At 36.6% G+C, this 24617-nt stretch overlaps 4 protein-coding genes across 18 annotated transcripts in view; 2 read left to right on the plus strand and 2 right to left on the minus strand.

Annotated features, from left to right (window-relative positions):
- The first annotated feature begins 290 nt into the window (after positions 1–290).
- LOC135170472 (phenoloxidase-activating factor 2-like) lies at positions 291–2456 on the plus strand. The gene is made up of 6 exons (XM_064136317.1): positions 291–431; positions 708–802; positions 904–1148; positions 1326–1556; positions 1661–1862; positions 2125–2456. Exons 1-6 carry the CDS (start codon positions 338–340, stop codon positions 2293–2295), a joined length of 1038 nt encoding a protein of 345 aa, XP_063992387.1. The 5' UTR covers positions 291–337; the 3' UTR covers positions 2296–2456.
- LOC135170452 (proton-coupled zinc antiporter SLC30A1) lies at positions 2441–10992 on the minus strand. 5 transcript variants are annotated; one of them, XM_064136283.1, is made up of 10 exons: positions 10485–10988; positions 8538–10364; positions 8208–8392; positions 7751–7973; positions 7401–7505; positions 7040–7316; positions 6728–6845; positions 6242–6457; positions 6058–6168; positions 2441–4856 (listed from the first exon to the last, which is right to left on the minus strand). In XM_064136283.1, the coding sequence occupies exons 3-10, from the start codon at positions 8382–8384 to the stop codon at positions 4665–4667; spliced, it is 1419 nt and encodes a 472-aa protein (XP_063992353.1). In that variant the 5' UTR covers positions 8385–8392; positions 8538–10364; positions 10485–10988; the 3' UTR covers positions 2441–4664. The 5 variants fall into 5 exon arrangements, with proteins under 5 accessions (XP_063992353.1, XP_063992351.1, XP_063992352.1 ...); XM_064136281.1 differs by lacking the exon at positions 8538–10364 and having other exon boundaries at positions 10485–10987; XM_064136282.1 differs by lacking the exons at positions 8538–10364; positions 10485–10988 and adding an exon at positions 8494–8514.
- A 240-nt stretch (positions 10993–11232) lies between these two features.
- On the plus strand, positions 11233–16077 carry LOC135170474 (E3 ubiquitin ligase Rnf121). 4 transcript variants are annotated; one of them, XM_064136321.1, is made up of 9 exons: positions 11233–11401; positions 11697–11881; positions 12086–12120; positions 12450–12591; positions 12695–12849; positions 12967–13195; positions 13291–13526; positions 13790–13906; positions 15347–16077. In XM_064136321.1, exons 2-9 carry the CDS (start codon positions 11852–11854, stop codon positions 15384–15386), a joined length of 984 nt encoding a protein of 327 aa, XP_063992391.1. In that variant the 5' UTR covers positions 11233–11401; positions 11697–11851; the 3' UTR covers positions 15387–16077. The 4 variants fall into 4 exon arrangements, with proteins under 4 accessions (XP_063992391.1, XP_063992392.1, XP_063992390.1 ...); XM_064136322.1 differs by having other exon boundaries at positions 11701–11881; XM_064136320.1 differs by lacking the exon at positions 11233–11401 and having other exon boundaries at positions 11433–11881.
- The window catches only part of LOC135170415 (teneurin-m), a 138590-nt gene continuing 128947 nt past the window's right edge, over positions 14975–24617 (minus strand). For all 8 annotated transcript variants that reach the window (XM_064136205.1, XM_064136206.1, XM_064136204.1 and 5 more), the window contains 2 exons: positions 20483–24378; positions 14975–20257 (listed from right to left, as the gene is read on the minus strand). In XM_064136205.1, the coding sequence (XP_063992275.1) occupies positions 18769–20257; positions 20483–24378 (5385 nt within the window). In that variant the 3' untranslated portion in view covers positions 14975–18768. The remainder of the gene's footprint in view (positions 20258–20482; positions 24379–24617) is intronic.

The raw sequence follows: 24617 nt of genomic DNA on the forward strand, positions 1-24617 counted from the left end.
TTTGCTCGATCCAACACTGATTTCATAGAATGTATGATGTATACATTCCCCAGCAGTTCGCATTAGGTACAGGGAAACTCTGGGTATTGGAGAAGGCCATCACTATTATTCATTTCTCGGCTGGATGTTCGCGTTAATTCATCTGTTCACACTTTAGTGTAACAAAAAATGCTATTAACTAGATTTCGTAATGAAAATATTAGGTGACGAGTCGTTAACTTTGACGTAAATTCAGTGGATCTATAAATTCACCAGCACTCGGTAGTGGAAGTCAGTGGTGTTTGCAAGTTCCTCTGAGTATCCTATTCAACATCCTTGAAACATAATTCGTGAAACAATGATTGATTTCTGTGTTAAGTTTCTAGTGATTCTGGCAGTAATTTTGCAACAGATCTTTGCACAGACAACTACTATTTATTTTGATGTTTCAAGTAGGTTTTCATATTATTATGTACGAACTTTGATTTTTCGTATTTTTTCCCTTTCGAAATTATCTAGACTAATGAAAAAGTGAAAATACAATAGTTTACGACGGTTTGTGTTTGTGAGAATACGCAGTGAGCAGTGAATTTTTGGAAAATTGAAACTTGAAAGCCAAAAATAATTTCAGGACATCGAATTAGATGAATTTTTATCCCGAAAAAAATCACAGAAAATTCCAGTCCCAGAATGTACCGCCTAATAATTTTTTATTATTCTTCGTCTAGCTACGACCCCTGCTCCCCCTCAACCAGGGTGCAGATGTGTGCCTGCTGGGACATGTGTGATAACTCCTGGAATCGACATAAGAATAGTCAATACGGTAGCCATATTTATTCGATTATCGCGGTTGATCTCGATGAAAACTTTTCAGTCATTGAACTAAAGTTTGAAACACGTTATTTATTATTATTATGCTATTAGGGAACGCAAAATTGTCCTGCGGGGCAGGTGTGGTGTTGTGGAGCTACAACTGGTTCAAGCGCCACAAGTTCCTGTGGTAGACGAAAAGTCACAAATGCCTCTGCTCAACCTGTTGGAACCGCCAGATACGGTGCTTATCCTTGGCAAGTGGCTCTTCTGACACTTGACAATATGTACATTGGCTCTGGAGTGCTCATCAACGCCAATTTTGTTCTTACAGTGGCTCACAAGGTGCAGCCATATGCGTGAGTGTTCGAAAAAAAATTTCCAGCGATTGTACATTTTCGAAAAAAAATTATAAAACAAATACTATTCGGGACAATGTTAGCAATTCCCCACTTGTTATCCCCTAGAACAGGAAAATTCGTTATTTTCGTTCTGGTTTGTTTTATCTGAAAGGGTAAATATTCAATTTTTTTCAGCCCTGCGAACTTTAAAATGCGTCTGGGGGATTGGGACGGGAAAGCAACGGTCGAGCCCAATCCCTACGTGGAATTTCGACCCAAATCAATGGTCATACACCCGAATTTCGTGGTCAGTACACTCCAGAATGATGTAGCAGTGATTCGGCTGAATGGAGTGGCCCCTATCACCACAGCTCCCAACATCAATACCGCGTGTTTGCCCACAGCAATGGTAGCAACTGGAACAAGGTAAAACTATCAATTACAATTGAGATCCCAATCATTCCATGAACCATTCCATAAACATCTCACCTCTCATTATTTTATTTTTATATTTTAATGGATTTTCCAAGGTGCTGGGTCACCGGATGGGGAAAAAACTCGTTCGGAAGTGATGGACGTTATCAGGCACTTCTGAAGGAAGTTGATGTTCCTATTGTAGATCAAGGTAGCTGCGAGACTCGCCTCAGGAGTACGAGACTTGGAAACTTCTTTACTCTGGATAGGAGTAGCTTCATCTGTGCAGGGGGTGAAGTGGGCAAAGATGCTTGCACCGTAAGTATTTTTTTTAGAAAAAATATTAAGGGTTCTTATTTCGTGGAAGGAATACATTTTTCGGAAATGTGAATAGAATTGAAGAGTGGGAATTTTATTCCATAAAGTGGACGGGATTGATTACAAAAGAAACGGTTCCAGGAATTGATTCCCGGGAGAAAACCTCCCCACAAAAAAGTTCTTACGAAATAATTGAAAGAGAAAATAAAATAACTCTCTTGATAATTTATCTGATTCATAACACGAACATTCGTGATTTCAGGGAGATGGGGGGGCTCCTCTGGTCTGTCAAACAGCCACTCAACAATTCCAAGTAATTGGTCTCGTTGCATGGGGCATAGGTTGCGCATCAGCCGGAATTCCCGGTGTTTACGTCAACGTCAACAACTACCTCGCATGGATAAATCAGCAAATGTTAGCTCTGGGCTATTGAAAACAACCACCCAAAACTGACAGTTAATTTAACGAAGATACTCATCAGTCAGTGAAAAAGTGACGAAAAACCTAATCATTAATGATGAATTATTTTTATATGTAATAAATTAACTCAAGAATCGCAGAAAAATTGTAAACACCGATTAAGGACTGACGAATAAAATTTATATTTTCTCCAAGTTACTCATAACATTGGCTTATAAATACTCTTCATCTTTTTTTCTCTCATTTTCTCTCATTGATATTTACAATGAAATTTATTCTAATGATTCATCACCTCCATATCCCTGTGAAATGAAGGAATGAGAACATTTTTTATTTAATCCTAACGACAAGTTTTCTTGATTTTCTCCTGATTCTCTTTTAACGACCTATATCACTCCTGCATTGATGAAGGATTTTCTTGTCACTTCAGCATATACAAATATAATATACTCTAAGGAACGATGATTTTTTTTTTTGTTCTCATTATTAACATCACGCCCCAGTTTCCCCTCACTAATCAATAAATCTTCACAATTCTCTCAATTTATATTTGTAATACTTGGCATAAGCAAATGATGCCGAAATAATGTTTGAGACTGTGCGAAATATTTCTTCGTAGTTTTTTTTCACGACCAACTTTATAATTTGGCAGTATTTCTAATTGAATTATCATACAGTATTTTATTTTGTTCTCTAATCAAGGAGGTAGAGTTATAGTTTGGTAGTCAAATGGTGAAAAGTAGAAATCCATTACAAAAATGTTGCTGGGGCATTTTTTACTGTTTTTCAATTTTTTATTCGGTGTGGAAAATTCTGACAATTTTCAACGAATTCCCTAGTGTCCATAATAATTGATAAATAAGTAATACATTTTTTAAATCATTTACTTTCACCATTTTTCTACGTTTTAGTCTTTGCATCATTGCTCTGAAGATTTTTCGTACTCGTTTAAGTGCATGCTCACTTCAGTTTCAGCTACTTAAAAAATTTTACAAAATATATCTTGCTCAGGGAGACCATCTCAGTGATTGAGGGATAAAACGCAAAATACAAAATTTTTTTAATTACCTAATCGTCTCGTGAATCAACTATTTCATGAGAAAACGTCATGAAATATTTTTGATGAGAACTTTTGTTAGTTTTTTGCAATTTGTTTGATCCCTCTGTCACCGATCTCCTCATGCGTTATGTTGCATTTCTATAAAAATCGTGAATGATTTAAAGTGAATTAAGCTATTTGAACATTGATTATCTGGTTAATGCCTGTCATATGAAAAAGAGTCAATAAATGATGATTTTCTTTCTCTCTGCCTCTTATGAACAATTAAATGTTCAAATTAAATTCGTTAGCTAAAATTGCAAAGAAAATCGACAGATGAAGAACAGGAAATTTATAAAAATCCAAACAATGAAACGTCTTATCGTGAAATTATATAAATTCTCGCATCCACCCATTGATTTTGGTTTTAGAATTATTACGATAGTCTAAGAAATTTTCTACCTCAACTATTCATCACTTTTTATATAATGAAAAATCATAGATTTGTTCGAGAAATTACAGACTACAATAAATTTGTAAAAGTAAAAATACCATAACTCTATCATATAAATCGAAATGTAATATCATATCACAAACTTGTGACGATAAACTCCGTAGAGCAACGGCTTTAATCCACAAAATGTTAATGGTAAAAAAAATCAATATCCGATCTCGTAAAATTTGGTAATTAAACGCCTTTGGCAGTCAACGTACAGACAAGTTTCTTTTATGTGAAGAAAAACTTCTGTCAAAGTATTAATGAAACTAAGAGCGTGTACTCGCGTACTTGAAGACCATTTGATAATCTAGAAATAAACAATTTTTCTGTACAATAGTCTAACTAATACGTCACCCAGCAGTGTGAGAATACAAATCAGTAATGAATTAGTAAAAATAGATGCGCTCAACAGCCACAGCTCCACTATAGTCTGCAAAAATATTCACAAAATAGTGGATATGATATTTCAAGCGATCTAATTTCTATTATTTCATTGCAGCAATGAGTGTGAAAAATGTAATCAAATCTACTTAACATCTTTCGAAATCACAATGAGTCAGAAGTGAAAATAATGACTCCCTCGGAGCAATGGAGGTGAGTGCAAAAAAGAAATATAAATTTATTGGATTTTGTACAATTATCACCAATTTGATTTGTCTTTTGCACTCGCCTGAAACGGAAGTAGGCATTTTTTTTATTAACATTCTTCCTCATTCAACACGCCATCACACACGGAATCACTCGACATCCACTCATTTATTCATTTGCTTAAATTTTCTGTCGATCGTTTTTTGTGAATCGTTTTATTTGCTTTGTGTATTTAATTTTATATTGATGAGCGATGTTAGACCTTCGGGCTGTTTTGATGAGTCAGTTGGACGGAGTGGTGGGACGAAGGTGGTGATAGTAAGTGACCACGTTCCATTTCGTTAACTTCGTGCTGATCACCAGCACCAATTGATATTGTTGAACGTGCCAGGCTGTTACGCTGGCGGCACATGTAGGGAGTCTCACCAGGTGATGGAGTTTCACGTCCCTATCATTGATTTTAAAAAACTATAAACTCATTCTCTTACAACTTTTTGGTAGAGCAGTCGATCATGTGATATACGTAATCCATATTTTGTAAACTTTAAATTGAGTTTATCAATTTTTATTTATATATTTTCCCCCCTTAATTCATAAGTTGGAGGATTGAATGAGGAATTTTACGAAAGATCACGTCATTCAACATATTTTCATTGATTAAAATCTAGAACTCCACTGACGTGACGGAAATGTAATTAGGTCAACTCAATAATAATTTGTATTTCTTCAACATTGTGCCCTACGACTCTTCGATAATGATTACAAGGTTTCAGCTTCCTGATGGGAAATGCAATTATTTCCTAATTTTTTAGCGTTTCCATTGTGATAAAAATGTTATATCACGTACTGATTTCGTAATCATTCATTATAAACCACTCGATTCACCATCGGAATATTTCACTGACCTATCAATCCTCGGACTGCGTGTGATCAATTTCAATCGCACTGGGTTTATTATTGTTTTATTATGGAAGTGATGGAAAACGAATCACTATATCCGACAAAATCAGTAAAAAATAAGATAATTTTTTTAAACTGTCAAGGGTAAAGTTCAGCGACTGGCTCTTTCATTTGTGTCGTTTCAAATTTTCAATTTAATAATTGGAAACTTCCCGATACTTCAGTTCCGTGAGCTTGTGATAACTGTTCTTTTGTTGTCTCTTTTACCGGTCCCAATAGTTCAGTGCGTAATTACTAGCGGTATTGAGAATGCCCCAATTACCTATTATTGTACTTGACTCTGATTTAATACCGGCCAGACAGCGACCAAGACACTGGGGAGGAGAGGAGAGGGAGGCACTTCTGTTCAAATAGTACTGCGGAAGATTGAAGAGATGAGAAATAATTTTTTTCTCAGCAAAGAAATTGCGAATGACAAAATACATTATTTACAGAATAATCTAGAGAATAACGGAGACAAGAGCTATGAATTTTCATCCAATCAAAATCGCTGAATAGTCAAAATAAAAATCGTTGTACTTCAACTATTGAAGGAATGAAAAGTATTTTGAATGACCGATGGAATTTACTTTTCCCCACCAGTTCCGTTACTTCGAAAATAAAATATCGTATATTTTTCACGGAATCGAAGGATAATTTCGCAGAAGAAACGGAAAAATTGAGAAAACTGAATGCAAAGAACTGTTTACCTGTTTAGAAGGACCACAACAAGTTGCCTGATTACACGGTTTATCCGTTTTTGGACAATCAAGCACACAATCCTCAGTTGGTGTCTCCTTGATTTTACTGTCAGTGTTGTACTAAAAGATGAAAAATCCTCGAATTAATCTCATCAGTAATTAACATCTAATATTCGACGAAATGTCAAAATACCTCAATAAATTCAGGTTGAATAGTTGTGGAGTGAATTCCCTCGTTATGGAAGAACTCTTTCACTTGTTCGGCTATTTTCATGTATTCGGAGAGATTGCGGCAGCGGATGTGAGCTGATGCGATGATACGATCGCCAGCAAGTTGCCATACGTGAAATTCATGAACTGCCAGAACTCCATCGATATTTTCAAGCAGACGTTGTTGAATTGCATCCACCTTGAATTTAAAAATAGTAGCAATTTGAATATCTGAAATAAGGAACCAAAAACAATCGTCGAATTTATAACAGATACACTGCGCTCATGAAATCAAGGTCACATATTAAAAATCAGATACTTTGAGAATTGTTCTAAATTAACAGTAACGGATTCCCCTCTAAGTCTGTTAGCAGAGCGCCCCCCTCTCATTCCCACGAGCAATAAGAGTGAGGATTTTGATCAATAAAGTTATTCTCGGAAAGACATATATAACACAACAAAAAATTACTTGAATATGAGTTGGCACTGTCTGGAGTAAGATCAAAGCCGATTCCTGCAGCAGTGGCCAGACGGAGCGTAGAATAAGAAGGACGAGAATAAGAGACAATGCTGGATCGATATGTCGGCTGAAAAGAAATAATCTCCATAACATGTTTTTCCTTAAAAATGACACATAATTCAGCAACATTTACGTAACACTGAAACATGTATTGTAATTCACGGCACTGATGTCATGATAGACAATAATGTATTCCATTCTTGGAAAGAAACTAAAAAAATACTGAAAAAACCAACAAATATCTGGATTTGAGATAGTCACCTTCCTTCCCATGTGGTAAACTGTACAATCGCAGCTGAAATAATAACAATAACGGAGCCAAGAGCATCAGAGAGAACATGTAAAAATACACCCCGCATATTCATCTGACTCGGATCATGGCTGTGTCCATGGGATTTTTTGATAGGCGGTGGTGGTGGTGGTGGTGGTGATGATGGTCGATATGCTTCGTCATTTTCATTGTCATCGCATACCAGCGTGCTGAGTCTGTTGTGGCTACGTGAGCTGCTGTGTGAATGGCCATGGGAACTTCCATGTTCTAAAAAGTAAATGAAAAATTAAATTACAAAAAGAAAACACTCACGATCGTTTTGGATTTAAAATGCATCAAGGATATTCTGACCTACATAGGAAGTTGAAGGTAAATTGCAGTGAAAAGAAATGGGAGAGGAAGTTGAAGGAAACTCAGTTTCCGCGTGATTCGGTATACTATCTCTGCGGTGGTGCCCTGAGGATAACAGGATGGGGTTTTGGTTATTGGACGTAATTTCGGGGAGTCCATGAGATTATTTACCCCGAGCTTTTCCTTGTTATCTTTATTTAATGGCTAAAGAAATTTCATGGCTTTTTAAACGTTCAGAAAAAGGCAGAAAATTTTTACGCCATTTTGAAACGTCGTGAGTCATTAAATAATAACAAATTGCAAAAACGTTATATTTTTTGAACGTAAATTTAAAAAATTGTAATGTTTACCGTGAAACAAACACAACCCAATGAGATTGACAAAAAGCCCAAGAGTGCCAACGCCAATCAGCAGCTCAGGCCTGTGGATGTCCTCTGGTTCGATGAATCTTTTGCAAGCTTCGACGGTGATACTGAAGCATAAAGCAACCAGAAATACTGCATTCACCAGTGCCCCTAGCACTTCAGCTCTGGCCCAGCCGAACGTATTCTTCGACCATTTCTTCGGCGACATCTGGAAGATACAGTTATCGCTGCATAAATTCCCTCATATACAGAACCTTCAGTAAACTTTTATTAGAATTTCAATAGCAATTTTTTTTCTGCAGAAAGTCGTTTAAGATCGTGTGCCATGCAGTAATATTTTTAAAAAATATGTGTTTCAGTCGCGTTCATGAATATTTAACAAAATAATTCTCTCTCTCCCTCAGCAATGGTCAATTTAGAACGCCAATAATTGAATAATTACCTTGACAGATAGAAATGCAACTACCAGTGCCGCTACATCGGATAACATGTGAAAACTATCAGCAACAAGTGCCATTGAATTTGTTAGGTAACCGACGATAACTTCTACTAAGAAGAAAAATGCTGTGAGCCACAGCATTGTTAATAGACGACATTTTTTCCCTGTGTAACGTCCCATTTTTCAATCTGAAAACAAGAAAAAATGAACGTTAGATTTAATTTCATCTCAACTAATGCATCTCCTCTATTTTTTGTTCATTCCTCGATAAATAAATCTTTGACTGAACTTTTCGAAAGACGCATTAATCAGATAATCCCGTAATTACCGCACCCAAAGGCTATACGTTGGCTTAAACTGTCTGGCCACCTCGTCACTGCATAAATGAACAGAATAAAAAAAAATTATCTCACTTTCGATGACGATTTTATCTCCTCTGCAATTTTCTTTTATTCATTAACATGCCAGAATGACAAACAAAAATATTGTCATGTTTTGATAATCAATTTGTTCACTTGCGAATTATCGATTATTATTGATATCTTTGAATGTTTTCTTTCATTTAATTTTCACATTCATCTTGACAATACCAGACCGTCTCAAATATTTCATGAATGCCATCTCTAATTCTAGGGCAAAGTGTTAAAACCAGATAAGTCAACTTATCTCTCAAGTTTTTTTCCGATAAGTATCTCATAATCCGAGGGAACGGATGACTAGATTTACCTAAAAAAAAAACCCCCTGTGAAATTTCTTATATCTCTATTAAAATTCAATAACCACTAGGTTTGGCGACATCAGGACAATGTTATCTCCACTTTTATGACTCTTTAAAGAGGGAATCATTTAACAATATTCAGACATAACACATGATTTTTCAACTACTTTTCTATCTGCTCCAAGATACCGAAATCAAATCCGTTTGATAACTCTGTGCGTACGTAAAACCTCGATATTTTTACGACTTTTTTATTGCCCCGATACAAAACTCGTTTCTCCAATATTTCCTACAAATTCGTAATTTCTAATTCCGACTCCTGGCGATTTCGGGCTTTTCATGAGCTGTACTGACAGAAAAAAATGGTTTATGTCTAGAAAATTCTAGTGAAACACTACTATTTACTATCGAGTTATAAAACAGAACACCCTGGTCATCTCAGGGTTCCTTATCCTTAATGTATTTTTTTAGTATAAATGTATTTTATGCGGTAAAATGAAATAAATCAGTTTTGACTGTTGAAAATGGTGTTATGAAAAAATGGTGTTATGATCTCAATAATTTACAAAAAAATGTAATTATTCCAATTGTATTGTGCTGCACGTGATGACTCGAAGAACTATTTAATTTCACCCAAATAAATGAATCTAAAAAATGAATCATCAGAATTTAGCCTTAGATTTGATCCACTTAATATTTTCTCAAATAGATAATAAATATTTCAAGCCATCACAATCATAAAAAGTGTTTTTTTCTATCAGTATACAGTTGGCTCCAATCAATAAAAAATTTTTCCTTATCAATCGCTATCTAACGAGATCAATTAAAATCAAGTTTGATTTTAATCAGCCCCAACTCCATTGTTTGAAGATCCACTCGAATCTATCGCACTTATCAACAACTGCCCAAAGGACCAAAGATTATTTGCAACACATTTGGCCTGCTCCACTGAGCATTTCTTATCGCTCATTCTGTTTAGCACAATTACAACGACCACAAGCACCAAGAGATTCTCCATCAATAATCACCTCTAAAAAAAATAAAATCAAAGCATTTATCAAATACACAACTCTCAAGACGTGAAGTTCGTTTACACGTGTCTTATCTGGGTATCTGTTGTCAGGGAGACGTTCACCAAAATTAAGAGGACCAGTCGACGAATAAAATCCGAGTTATTTGTAGCCACAGAGTTGACATTGCCTCATCGAAACCGTTGCATTGACCCGGAGAGGGCTATTGACTAGGTTAATGTACCGACAAAAATATATAATGGAATTTGAAAATCGTTTATTGAGTACATTCCCAGAAGTAAGTGAATCATCGTGGGAAAAATGTTTACCCTCCTGTGAATCACCTTGACGAACAGGAGATCTTGGGTTTTCCTCGGTTGAAGTAAGCGACAAGAAATTCCACGAGTGTAAAAAAAAACATCCAATGGAAGCCTTGAGGACATTTTTAACGTCTGAATTTTCAATCTCAACAATTTCCAATGTATTTCAATACATTTGTTGGTTCACTGGACAGTGAATAAATATGTGAATAAATTATTAAAAAAATCTCACCTTTCTCGTTGACGATTCAGTAATTCTGTCAATACTCTCGATAAAATCCTAGGATTTTTTTTTTGTTTTTCCTACGAAACGAAAAACTTCACTCGACTGCAGACGACAGTCATGTCAGCATTGCCAGCACAAATGTGATTAACAAAATATCACCGGGACACGTATCATTTTATTCTCATGATTGGATAATTAATTATTTTTCGATATTTCCTGGTGTGAAAATAACCGCGTGTTTAGCCAGTAGTACAGTATCACTTCAATTTATTTCATTACTCCAGAGAGAGGGATAACCACTACTGTCAACGACGAGGAATCGACCAACACTGAGACGCAGAGTCACTTGGTGACTAATATATGAATGTGTGGCTTTTGTTCCTTCTTGTTGTATCTATTTCATTTGAAAATAAGAGAAAGATGAACTATCGGGGGATATTCTTGCTGGATGGATACTAGAGGTGAACGATGCGTTATAAAAGCCATCGACATGGCTCACTGAACTCCTGAAGATTCACGCCTTTTAATTTTTACGATTTTCAAAGGGAGATCAGCTGTCTTGCCAACAGTGGGCAAGATCAGCACCACCAGCCCTCGAAGGAAATGGACTAGAGTAGAGGCTCAACCGACTCTCCGCCAACGCTAGTAATCACCCCGACGGCGTGGGACGCCACCGTAGACTCTGGCAGCTCCCCAAAAATCCGCACCCCTAATTAATTTACATGATTGTACATATATTGATTTTGTTTATCGCTCGGTGGATAATTAATAATCCTCATTTTAATTCTTCCTAAAATCAAATAAAAATTGTGATTAGTCTCCACTCTAATTTATCATCAATGGTGGTGCCTCTCACCGCCGGGGTGACTACTAATATGGACATGAGCCTGTGCTTCAGTCTATGTACTTCACCAAAACTGTGGGTAAGTACCTCGGGACGTGGTGTTTTTACAATACCTCTTCCTGTCATACCGCACAGTTTCTAACCTATCGAAGTGTCCAATACGTCTAACAGTATCAAATTTGATCCTTTCGGGGTAGAAATTATATGAAAATTTTTTTAACAATTTCCTAACCTCCAATTTCGAGTGTTAGGTGCTACGTTGCACACTAAGAATAATTAACAATTTATTTGTGAAGTGTAAAAATATACCAAACGACTCCCAAGTCATTCACATTCGTTCCATTATCATTGTTTTTAATTTTTTTTCTGGTAAGGTAGCAAGCACTATAGTATAAATAATAGTATAGTGCGACTGGAGTTGTGAGTTGGTTGAGTTAACTTATTGGTGTGTTGACTGATCACTTCGGACTATGCCACCCATCTGAAGTGACCACGCTTCGATCCTAGATCGAATAAACCAAAAACCATAATGGATCATCTTCACACAATGCCGAACAAGGTAAATTCAGTAATTAACAATTTTTTTAGTTGGTAAATCAACTGAATTATGGCCTCGCCGTCTGGCGTTCATGTCTAACCTTCAGGGACGAGCGTCGTGGCTACAACTCGAGCCGATATGCCGTATCATTGAATATATTTGTATTGTTCAGATGATTCACGAGAAAGAAATTCTTGCTGTTATCCATTTTTCTTTTTTTTCTAGAGCGAGGAGGAGATGACCCCTGAGGAACGGATGAGGTACATTTATTTTCGTATTAAGTTTGACTTTAATTCCGAATAGTGATGGGAATTAAAACGATAAGATGATACGAGTCTATTAAAAATTCGAGTGGTTTGTCTTTAGACAGGGAGTGTCAAAATTTTCAATTTTCATCACTGATATTTGAAGGGCTGTTCATATAAACAAATTCAGCGACTTATTTATTATTCATTACTGAAGTCATCAAAAATTGTCGGAGTTCTATGTACTACGCGCCATACAAGAGCAATTTTCCACTTACTTTGTAATATTTAATAATTTAACCCTAATAAGTTATGAGAAATTCACGATGAATTTAATTTTCCAGAGCCGAGCATATAAGGTTACACCAATTGCACAAGGGCCATGAATCGATGCACGCAGAGATGTTACTTATTTTGTTAGTAACTTTGGTTGTTGTCCAAGTAATTCTAATTGAGTGGAAGAAAAGGCATTTTAAATCGTATCAGGTAATCGATCGGAATTCAATGCTCATGAATTACAAGAATATTTTGTTCTGTTATTTCCTCTACTGTCTGCTTCAAATATTGTTTAAATATTATTATTTTTCAGTTTGTTACATTGATAGGTGTGTGGCTCATACCATTTGCAATGTGTCTGAGGAACTTCTGGTGGAGGTTCATCTTTTTCTGGCTGTTATTCTCTTGTATAACAGGACTCGTTGTTAGGAAAGCCCTTCAACGACCCATTCGAGGAACTACACCCAGGTAATTATGCGAAAAAAAATTACTCATTAATTTCCTTTCGCACTTCTTGAAGTGGAGTATTGCCACTCCATCAAAATAATTCGCAAAATTTTATTGATTGTTCTTGTTTTGTTACAGATTAGTGTATAAATGGTTCTATTTTATTTATCGATTAAGTTACGTCCTGGGTATAATTGGATATTTAATAGCCGTCGCCACATTTTTCGGATTAAATCTAGTCTTCGATACTAAGGCACCTGTTTGGATGGACTGCGGCTTGATGTTTTTATTTTATGGACTTTATTTTGGAGTTTTGGGGCGTGATATTGCGGAAATATGCGCTGATAAAATGGCATGCCACATTGGGGTAAATATTTTTCGTCAAGTTTTTTTCATTAATTGAAAGAATCATCACTTTATGAGCTAACAACATGTCATCAATTCAATAAATGGTTTTTACAGTACTATGCACCCAAAAGTATGCCAACCAGAACTCTAGATCCAGGAGTCTGTGCTGTATGTGGTAACAAACTTCTCGTCTCAGAACACGAGGAAGGTGTCATAGAAAACACTTATAAGTTGAGCTGCGACCATGTGTTCCATGAATTTTGTATAAGAGGTTGGTGCATCGTTGGTAAAAAGCAAATGTGCCCGTACTGCAAGGAAAAAGTTGATCTCCAGAAGATGTTCTGCAATCCGTATCCTTTTCTCATGCTCACAATTTTTTTAAATAAATTTTTTTAAATATCTTGTTGAAAGTGATTGATCGAGCAGTCTCCAATAGCTGATTAATAAGTCTTGAGCTTTCAATTAAAAATATATATAGTCACATAACATCTACATAACCAATTTTCAATACATGAGAAAGCTCCTCTTAAGTACAATAACTTGTCCTGAATAATTTTCCATCTGTTCCAGCTGTTGAAAACAAATTAATCTTTTCCTTAATATTGAATTGAAGATGGGAGCGACCACACGTGTTATTCGGTCAATTACTCGATTGGCTGCGATGGTTAGTGGCCTGGCAGCCTTTAATATTGTTACTAGTTCAAGGTATCAATTGGACGTTTGGTCTCGAGTAAGTAAGCTGTTAAACTGAGACAAGGAGCACCCCACTGTGTCACTTTTCACTCACACAAACTGGAATCAATTACCGGGAACTTCAATTAATTTTTCTAAGATAATTTCTCCACTCGTCTGGTGCATTATAGAGAGATCACGTAGGATAATTTCAAAGATTCATTATATTCCGTTGAAACGCGAAGGTTTACGACATTCTCAACTGGGGAAATTTCCTTTTTGCCATCGGGATTACTCTACGAAGGATCAAAAAGTTTCATCAGTTGGCAATAAACATATATCACTTTTTCATTGATTCAAACAGCCTATTTCACGTTACTAAAAGAAAAAAAAATGTTTTCTGTATCAGAAATATCTGCAGTCTACAAATTCTATAATTCATATATTCGTACCATTCCCGCATCTGATTTTTTGCAAAATTGAATAATGAAATTAGACCTAGTCAGAATTGAATAATTGCTTAAGGGAGAATCGCAGCGAAATTAAAAAATTTCGGAACAATTAGAGACGGTCGGTAAAAAAATATGTTGTAGGTGAAAAAAAATGTTAAAATGGTTGAAATTTGTAAGAACGTCAAATCATCAAATTTAAATAATAAGTATACGATTTTAATAATTTGGCCCTTGAGGACCACAAAATCGGAGTGTTTAACTTTTTTTTCTGTCTACAACCCAGTTAATTTTTCTGATCGTCGGCATAAGACCCAGAGAATTAAAAATTTAACAAAAGACTTCCCGTAATTAGAAACATTGTCTGCGTGAGCTCTTGGCATAGTGTTTTGTTTGGGAATTGTTATTCTATATTTATGGAATAAATAATTATCGGAGGAAGCACATAGCTTTGGACACGAGTTTCGTTTTCCCTCAAAATTAAGTAAATATTACGTCAGAATAAATTAATGTTCGCCTTTTATAGGTATCAAATTAAATGTATAACTGCAATTTTTCAATTAATATAAAATTTATATTCACAATTTCAATAGCAAAGCGGTAAAACGGGCTAAATAAATTTTTAATTTGGCCGGATTTTAGGCCTTGATTTATCAGACGATACTATAGTATTTGAATTTTTCTTATTAATTTGTACGTTCGTTGTAATTTGTTATTGTCTTCGTAATTAATTATTTGCCCATAAAATAAAATTGTGAGAAGAATGTTGTGAAAAATAAGAGTTGTATATACACTGTAACTAATGGAAACCACCATTTATACGTGAAATATGACATAGATTGTATTATAAAAAATTAAGATTTAATGAAAATAAAATAATGCGCAGTATTGAACAGAGCTAACAATTTTTTATCACTCTCATGGCACAGTTTCACTCATCAACACGACTATACAATTTTAATTGCCCTGTGATCAGTCGAAATATTTAACCCTTTCCCTTAATTGCCGAGGTATGACAAAGAATTTAAATATTCAACCGATTTTTTCAGAGTTTACGATTCAGCCAAGCACGCCACTAAAATCGAATGAAGCTGAGCCCGCAGAATTAAGAGAAAGAAGGAATAATTAATTAAAAAAATAAATAAATACAAAGTTTAGGGCGTATAGTACAGTTGTGTTTTCCTATTTAGAAAGCGACACGGGTCACTCATCGCACATAGCAAATTCATCGAGATAATTGATTATTTCATAATCGATTTCGGAATATTCACGAGGCAGTAAAACCAAGTAAAAGTAAATGGCGGCGCTAGTGTATGATAATTTGTTATTTATCTTTTAAAAAATTTGTCTATTGAACAAAAAAGTTGAACATAATATTTAGGTTTTAAGAAGACATCTCTACACATGTTGAATTATTTTTATATAAATTATTATTATTATTTCAAAGGTACAAATGATTCATTCATCAATTGATACCGTCAGCCTATTTATAAAAAAAATTAAACAATAATTTTTTAATCCTTTCATAAACACTGAACCAATTGAATTTCGGTGATGGATAAAATGAGAGATAACGTCGTGGTAGGATTGACGAGGATATGAAATGGGTTTAATGTCGACAATCAGAGACACTGGAAAATTTTATAGATATATTTATTGAGTACTTAGCGTTTAAGAGTATCGAATATGTATATACTTATTGAATATCATTACATAGTAATATAATGATGATTTTTTTGTCAGTTTGGTTTTTCTTTAAAATAAACCTCATTTAATTGTGTACCGTGTTCATCATTTGTTTTCCATGGCTTATTTACATAATCATAATTGTCTATTTACACGATTTAATTTCAAGTTTCCTTTACATTATGGCTTATAAGAACCGGTGATGTTGATCATTTAATTCCGAAAAATCGCGAATTTGTTCACGTTTGAATTCACTGTAAAAACATAAAGACAGTCAATCGATTCATTTAATTATTCCCTTTCAACAATTAGTGTTTTTGTGTTTTGCGAATTTGAATATGTGGAACTAAATTAATTTATTAATTTGTGTACAAAAAATAGTGTAGTCTACGCATTCTACAGCTGCGTAATGATTTTTAATTAAAAGTCATTCTAAAAAATCGGTTCCACTGACCGAACATCACGATTCACATATTCATTTCGTTATTTTCCAGCCCTCGGCTCCCGTTTCGAGTACATAATTCGAATACAATATTAATATATGTAAATTAATTTCTCACTTTCATTCATGATAATTATTTTCCTCCTTTTTCTCGCTACCATTGGACTATTCATCACGTGATGGGGATACTTGAACCACGCGGACGATCTCAGTATTAATTTCATCACCTCTTCATCATTAGTTTAATAATCATGCGATTACAAACATAATGAGGTATCATTTGCAAAATTCTTTGGAATCACTACACATTCGGCAATTTATTTTTCATTCGAAATAAGTAAAAAATTTGGAAGTTCAGACTCATCGGAGTAACAACAGAAACTCATGAGGGAATCGGGAGCCGTGTACATTCGTTTTTATCTCGTAAAAAAAAATCTCAAGTAAAATAATTCCCCATCATCCATAAACACAGCAAACAATGATCCTCATTATCACCGATAATGCGTCAACTATTCACGTAATGTTCTGCAGTTCATGATTATGTGTTTATTACTGTTTTTGCATCAATTTCAAAATGTTTCATCATTTTAATCTCAATCATATTTTTGACTTTATACAGCTACGTGGAGTACAACCTAAAGCCAATGGGCCTTCGTGTACGTCACTCACGGCATTCCCTATACATATAGGTACTTCCCCTAACTTTATACATATACACTTTTCCGTTTATACTTTCTATTGCTTATTTCATGTTTTATTTTCCTCATTATCCCACCGGGATTTATCTACTTCCAATACTTTTAACATCGATGATTACTGATGCTCATCTCATTAAGTCTCGAATTCTCCATTGAAATGATAAATCATAAATAACATATCAATCCACAAAATCATTGAATATCATCGATAGACCAATGAGACAGATGTAGCTCTCGAAATTTTCATTAATTAATTATTATCATTCTAATGGAGATTAATCATGTTGATTAATTTTTTTGTGCTTTAGGCGAGGGGAAATTTATTTATTTATCAACTCCATTACGACATATATTTTCTTGCTTCACTCCCTTCACTAAATAGGACCTCTTCGACAATTCAAAAAATAACTCTTTACTTTATGTTTTTCTTTGTTTATTTATCAGTAGAAAGATAGGCGGGGGCATTTATGTTTGTTAATTCTCCCATACATTATTTTATTTGCACCACGTTACAATAAATCATGGACATCGATTACCTCTCATTCATCGTTAACTCGTCATATCCGGCATTTCGTATTCACTTTTAAAACGTCAAATTGAATTTAATAATTCATTCTCACCATTCGAGTCATCTCATAGTCGTTCAGACACAATAACACTCGTTTAAACCTAATTAACTATATACAAGTGCCTACGACATATCGAGAAACTGTTACTCATTCCAATGTTGCATTATTCAATGTTCACGTTTATTTTCACAATTTATTGAAAACATGTCCGGACCACTAGCCCATTTTTTTTAATTCATTCATTTTACGTGTATACATATAAAAAAGCGGCGCTCGATTATTTCTCAATGTCAGGCGTCGATGAACAGTGTTTATGCTTTTTATCTTATAATAATACTATCTACATTCACCATTAATCGACTTAGTCATATGTACAATTGTTTTTTCAAACAAAAAAAAGGATTTTACGGTATCTTAAAAATATCTGCAGGTATTACACTTGCATTTCCCATTTTTTTCTGCTTTATTCAAATTCTCCATCATCTTTCCTCAGTAACAGTCGGCGAGAACCTAGAAGCGACGTCTCGTTTATTTAATCTCTATTTTTTTTTCTTTAATTGTTTGAACGAACACGTCTTGGACGATGGGCTCTCGTGTCCATTTTTTTAATTAAGACCCTGTTGATGCATTGAGCCAAACCCGATTGATGTTCACCTACATGCATTATAGAGTTCGGAGCAAACATTCGACTGGATCATTAATCTTCCATTAATTTATACAATTACCAATAACTCCCTTCATTATTCATGAGAGTAGAAAAAACCTTACAAAGTCTAAAACGCACAGCGCATTACGCCCCAAAATCACTTTACAGTTTATTCCCAATTGTTTTTATCATCGTCATAATTCATTATACTCAATAAAATAATCACCTCATTTTAACAAGCTTTATATTTTCGTTTAATAAAATGCGACTAGCTTAATTTTGACACTTCACGGATCACTGTATCATTACCGTTGCTCTTTAGACTCATCGTATGGCACCCAATTGTCACACGTTGAAGAGTTTATATTAATTTATTTAATCATTAATTATATATATATAAAAAAAACACATTTGTTTAATTAGTATCTCATCACGAGTCATGCCTGTGATTTCGATTTTTTCTGTTTCCACTCTTTCGTCGTTTTCTTTTAGTGTCACGAGTGAATGCGACATTACCGGGATCATCGGCGAGCTGTGGGTATCTGTGAACACTGTGAATGTCAACTCCTTCATAACCATCAACAGCGCCTCTGCCAATTAGCTCGTCTTTTTCTTCTTTCGACCAATCACCTCTTCCTTGAAAGCCAGCCATGACTAATTGTTTTTCAATCTCCCACGCTCTCTCCACAGCCCTTTTGTGAGCGTGCTTAAGAATTCTGTGACGCTCCTGTTCAGGATCAGCTCCATATTTAATAACCACAGCAGCATCTGGATTGTGAAGCCTCAGTTCTTTGTAAGTACCTGAGCCGTGTTCTGTTGTCTCGTGAGTTGATACATTGAACATACCCCCGAGCCTCCTCAACTCGTCCATATCATCCCTCATCTTCAGAGTGTTATCCTTCACGAAGTAGAAAACATCCTGATCATGAACACTGAAGTGAAGGGGTAAAAAGTACGAATTGTTGAAGACCGATGTGACAACGTCTTGAACAACACTGTTGACACCATCCACAACGCTAACGAGAGCTCGTCCTCCAACTCTGGAGACCAGAATACCCTCGCCAAAGACAGCTCGACGATGAGCCACTCGTGGAAGAAGATTGCGAGTCTTTGGTTCGAGTTTGAGTAGTGGCTTTGGTACAAAATCAAGATCAGAGAATTTTTCGTGAACTCGATTGACGATACACTGGAGACCTGACATTACTCCGAAGTCTGGAGTTAGTTGGGGGGATGTGATGGTAGCACTGGGCTGATAAACCATTGCTTTTGTGTACTCAGAGCCGAGCATCGAGGGAATATCATATCCATAAAGTTTCAACCAGCTGTTCATGTCCGTCATGTACTCAACATTTTGTTTCAAATTTATTGGATCATTATTTCGGAATCTGTAGATAAATATATCGGTTGGAGTTGTCAATTCATTCGCCATCTGTTCCCAAGCTGGTGTCATCCACTGGCCGACGGTTGGATCGTATAATCTCTTGTTCAAATAGATCAATTTTGTGTTTGGATCGAACAGACCGCCGTGGAAGTCAATGGGCAAGTAAAAATCTGGATTAGTGTCCTTGATAATTTTTCCAAAGGGTGTTCTTCGCATCTCCTTCATCAGATTGCCATTTGTATCGAAGAGAGCAAGTGGAGAGCCATTTTGATCTGTTGCTACGTAGAAACGTTGTTCCGATGTCTCAACGGTCATGAGGAAATTCCGAGAGTCGTAGAGGAAGCGGAATGTTTTTCCAGCTTTGGGGAAGTGCACGTGGGTGATGAGGTCTGGGGTCTTTGGATTTGCGTAGAAAAATTGTGTGATATTCTCACGATCGTCATTCCAGGAGACGAGACGACCACGATCGTCATAGAAATACCAGATTTGGAATTTTTTGTGTTCAGAAGCGTGGATCAGCTGGCCTCGTGAATTATATCTATAAAAATGGATACCAACGATTAATAAAAATATAAAGACAAGGTTTTGCTATTTTATCAGACGTCGAAAAGAATATCCAGCTCTACTATTCGACGACAATGCAATTAATTTTTTTAGAAATATATTTTGAAGATACCAAACATTTTATCGCACGAATAACAATAGTAATCATCGACAAAATCCAAATCTGAGTGATAAATTATTACAGAAAAATAATAATCACCTGTATTTATGTTCTCCACGAATAACAACGAATCCTCTGCTGTCGTAAGAGTTGAATTCAACATCTCCATACTGAACAACTCTGTCGCCACTGTCATACCCAAGGGTGATCTTCTCGTTGTGCTCAGTAACACCAATAATATTCCCATTCTCATCATAGGCATACTGCCAATTATTATCAGTATCAGCTACTTCGAGTACATGTCCATCAGCATTGTAAGTGATCTTATCCATCCTGGACCACTCCTTCTTATCCACCAAATCTTTTCCAATTATGAGTTTTCTCATTTTTATTCTGTTTCTGTTATCGTACTCCAGTTCCATTCTGAAGACATCCATTGTTCCAATATTTGTCAAAATAGACTTGACTCGGCCATACTCATCGTAATCAGTAACCGTGAAGAATTGTTTACTGCTGTCCTGCATCACAGATCGATTAAACGAATTTCTGTAAATCCTCAGATCTCCAACACCCTCAAGAATTCCCAGATTCTGATTGTACTTGAGTCGAAGCTGAGGCAGTTGTTTTCCATTAATATCAACCTCAATACCAGATATCCTGGCATTTCCATCGTATTGATAACGATAATGAGCGTTATCCATTCCACTTTTACTTCCAAATTTAATTTTCTCGTCCTTCACGATACCAGCGTGATATTTGTACTCAATTCTCATTTCGAAATTGGGTTCATTGATGTCAATGCTCCTGACGAGACTAGTTGTTTCCTGATAGGTGTAGTGTATCGATGAAAGTCCAGCAAGAGTTGTTTCCAATTTGCCAGCATGATCGTAAACATAAGCAACTTTTCCACTTTGATGTGGATAGACTTTGGCGAGTATTTGTCCATCATCGTTGTACAGGATCTCATAAGGATGCCGGTTCATTGGTGAATAATACTGATATTTATAGAATCCAAGAGATGTCTGAAGAGAGAAAGCATGAATATGGCCTCTGGGAGTCGTCAGTGATTGAAGTGCACCAGCTTCGTCATACTGAAGCAGATAATCACTTCCTCGTGGTGTGGTGACCTTCAACGGTAATGAACTGAACATATCCTTGAAAGCGTATACCATGGATGTGCCATCACTGTATTTAATCTCGTATAGCCGTCCAGCTCTATCAAAACCATAAGTCTCACTGATATCACCTCTTGTCCATTTTGTCAATCTACTGAATCTGTCGTATTCCAAATCAACACCAGCGAAAATTCCATTCCTCGGTCCCCACTTGAGTGGTCTAGCATTTCTATCGTAGGTGACATTGAGGAGCTCCACTCGATCATCAATGAAGACAGCAACAGTATTGGTTTCTCTGTCATACTCTAGTGATAACAGAACGTCACCATTGACTCGAAGTTTTCTTCCAACCTGAGCCACGGTTTTCGTAGTTCCCCGATTTTTCCCCTGGACTTTTCTCAAGAAGTATCTCCACTCGAATCGATTGGCTAGATCTCCAGCGATTTCAGTTCGTTGTTTAGCAGGAACTGGATAGCTTTCACCAAGTAGTGGCTCGATTTCAGCGAGAACGGCATAAGGAAGAGTATCAGTGCTGACAGTATGAGCCCAGGGTGTTACTCGACCAACTGAACCATCACCAGCGACTGTTGTCCTCTGCTCAGCCTCACCAACTTTTGTTACAACTGATGATCCCTTTATCAACATTGATACTGGCTTTCTGTTATTTTGTCCCACCTTGACAGTGGCGCCTTTGAGACTCAGATCAAATGTGAGACCAATTACTTTACCAGTTGGTGTTACAGCTGATGTTAATCTACCAAATTCATCATAATTATAGACGTAACTTCTTCCAGTACTGTCCAATTTTGTTTTCAAAAGTCCAGTGGGTCCATGGTAATCAAAAGTAACGTTATAATTATCTGGTGTACTCAATTCATGAAGCATTTTCATTCTCGACATTCTGAGTCTACATTTCTGTCCCTTGGTATTTTCAATGGAGTTTACTTGGGACGTGTAATCCCTCAGGAGAAAGATCTTATTTCCAGAGGCATCAGTAACTGTGCTGAGTTTTCCATTACTTGTGTTAACGTTGTAAGTAAACAAATAACAAGTTTCACCAGTGAGAATATTCTTAGTGGCAATGTGTTGGCCAAAACGATTGAATACGTAAATTTCTTGGGTATCTGGGGAGTAAATTTCGTATTCTCTCGCTCCATTAGCATCTGGAATACTAGCCATAACCGAACGAATTCTGTAATTCGCCTGATCACCAATATGAACAACTCCATCAGGTGATACAGCTACAGCTGAGATTGTATTGAATTTTGCTGTAGATGCGAGATAATGATCAGCTTCAAAACAATCACAGCCTCTTTCCAAACAATTGCATTTTGATTCAGCTCCAGCATAAGGTGAGATCTTTCCATCAGTCCCTATAACTCTCACTCGGTTGATTCTCTGAGAGTCACTCTCAGCGATGAAGAGATTACCAGATGGTCCAAATGCGATACTCTGTGGCATAACTAGAGTAGCATGTGTAGCTAATTCAGTATCAAAACTTGCTGATGGGCTAGCACAGTGAAGTGGCCGTCCAGCAACGACTTTAACCCTTCCATCAGGTGCCAATTGTAGTACCATGTGATCGTCAATCATGTGAAGAGAATTGTCGAGGGGATTTATGGCTAGCTCTGTGGGCCAGCGCAAATGAACCTCTTCGACATTGAGTGTTCCCTCACATGGAATTGGTTTCCAGTGAGATTTGTGCATATGATTACCAATGACTGTGGTTATGATACCATCCCTGTCTACCATGCGAATATTGGTACCATCGGCGAAGTAGAGTACATTATCTGCTGAGACAGCAACACCTTTTGGATATGCCAATTTAGCATCACGTGCAAGAGCACCATCTCCACAATGTGCTTCATCGCCGGGAAGACAGCGTTCCCCAGAGCCAACGACTGCCTCCCAATTGTGATCGGGATCTGAGTAGTCATTGGTGTCGCGAACACGAATGATTTGGTGGGATTCAGGATCTGAGATGTAGAGAACACCGTCCAAGGGGCTCAGGGCGATGTGATATCTGTAGGAGACTCTTGTTGCATTAAGCCTGACTACAGTGCGAACCGTACCATCGACGAGGACCTTTCGAATGAGATTGAAGTCACCTACGAAAATTGAACCGTCTGGAGATGCTGCTACTGCCACTGGAGCGAGGAGACGTTGCTTGGAGGCTTGCCCATCACAGTCGTAACAGTCGAGAGGCCTCTGGTGTCCATCTCCCATTGTCGTCAGGATTACTCGGGGCTTGTGCTTCAGGTAAATGTTGGAGCCATCACCTTTCTGGAGGATTCCCTCATGGAAGTTGTAACGGTGATGAATATCCAGATTCCAGCCTCCAACTTCGGAAATTGACATGTCATGGCCACTTAGTTTTGTTGTCTGAACATCCCAGATGATGTCCTTGCAGTCACTGTACTCGTAACCAACTTTTACCATCGCCGTTGTTACACCATAAACTCGTTGGCGATAAACATTGAGGCGATTCCAGGCGTACGTGAATTTTATGACAGGATCAGCTTCAAATGTCTTCTCGAAGAGAATTCCCTCGATTGTTATTCGAAGGTGGATGAGATTAAGAGTTGAGGGAATTGATTCGGGAGTGAGTTGGAGTTGAATGGTGGAGAGATAGCCAGCTGCTCTCGAACTGTGATACACGAGATTCAGACCAGTTCCTGGAATCTGGAGGCTCTCCTGGACTACTTGGGATTCGGCGAGAATTGCTGATTTTTCGGGACAGGCGCCCTGGAAACCGTGTTTCCAGGTTGCTAGGACCACTGGCTTCATTTGATCGTAGTCGTGCGCTGCGCAGGCGTGGGGTACATGGATTGGAGATTTTTCGTCTACTGTGCTCATGACGATTCTGTCGATTATAACAACCTGCGAGAGGAGAATTAATTTTTTTTTAAAATGAATGAATGAGTTTAGACAAATGTTCGAATATTGGTACAGGCATACGATCGTAATCGTAATCAAGCCGAACATTTATGTGAGATATAGTTCATCTATATTTTTCTAATTGATCAGCGAAAACCATAAATTTCTAGACCATTCCCCATCAAACTAAAAAAACGGAGAAAAAAAATCGTTCAAATAGAAGACCATCATTCTGAATGAAG

The sequence above is a fragment of the Diachasmimorpha longicaudata genome, chromosome 17 (assembly GCF_034640455.1).
Source record: "Diachasmimorpha longicaudata isolate KC_UGA_2023 chromosome 17, iyDiaLong2, whole genome shotgun sequence".
NCBI lineage: Eukaryota > Metazoa > Arthropoda > Insecta > Hymenoptera > Braconidae > Diachasmimorpha > Diachasmimorpha longicaudata.

Bases quoted from the DNA above. Each gene is read 5' to 3' on its own strand.
- LOC135170472 (XM_064136317.1), top strand. From the start codon at position 338: ATGATTGATTTCTGTGTTAAGTTTCTAGTGATTCTGGCAGTAATTTTG. The intron at 1,149-1,325 runs GTGAGTGTTCGA...AATTTTTTTCAG, and splicing joins CACAAGGTGCAGCCATATGC to CCCTGCGAACTTTAAAATGC. The intron at 1,557-1,660 runs GTAAAACTATCA...GGATTTTCCAAG, and splicing joins ATGGTAGCAACTGGAACAAG to GTGCTGGGTCACCGGATGGG.
- LOC135170452 (XM_064136283.1), bottom strand. From the start codon at position 8,384: ATGGGACGTTACACAGGGAAAAAATGTCGTCTATTAACAATGCTGTGG. The intron at 6,846-7,039 runs GTGACTATCTCA...ATTTCTTTTCAG, and splicing joins TTTACCACATGGGAAGGAAG to CCGACATATCGATCCAGCAT. The intron at 6,458-6,727 runs GTAATTTTTTGT...TTTAAATTCAAG, and splicing joins CAGTGCCAACTCATATTCAA to GTGGATGCAATTCAACAACG.
- LOC135170474 (XM_064136321.1), top strand. From the start codon at position 11,852: ATGGATCATCTTCACACAATGCCGAACAAG. The intron at 11,882-12,085 runs GTAAATTCAGTA...TTTTTTTTCTAG, and splicing joins TTCACACAATGCCGAACAAG to AGCGAGGAGGAGATGACCCC. The intron at 12,121-12,449 runs GTACATTTATTT...TTAATTTTCCAG, and splicing joins ACCCCTGAGGAACGGATGAG to AGCCGAGCATATAAGGTTAC.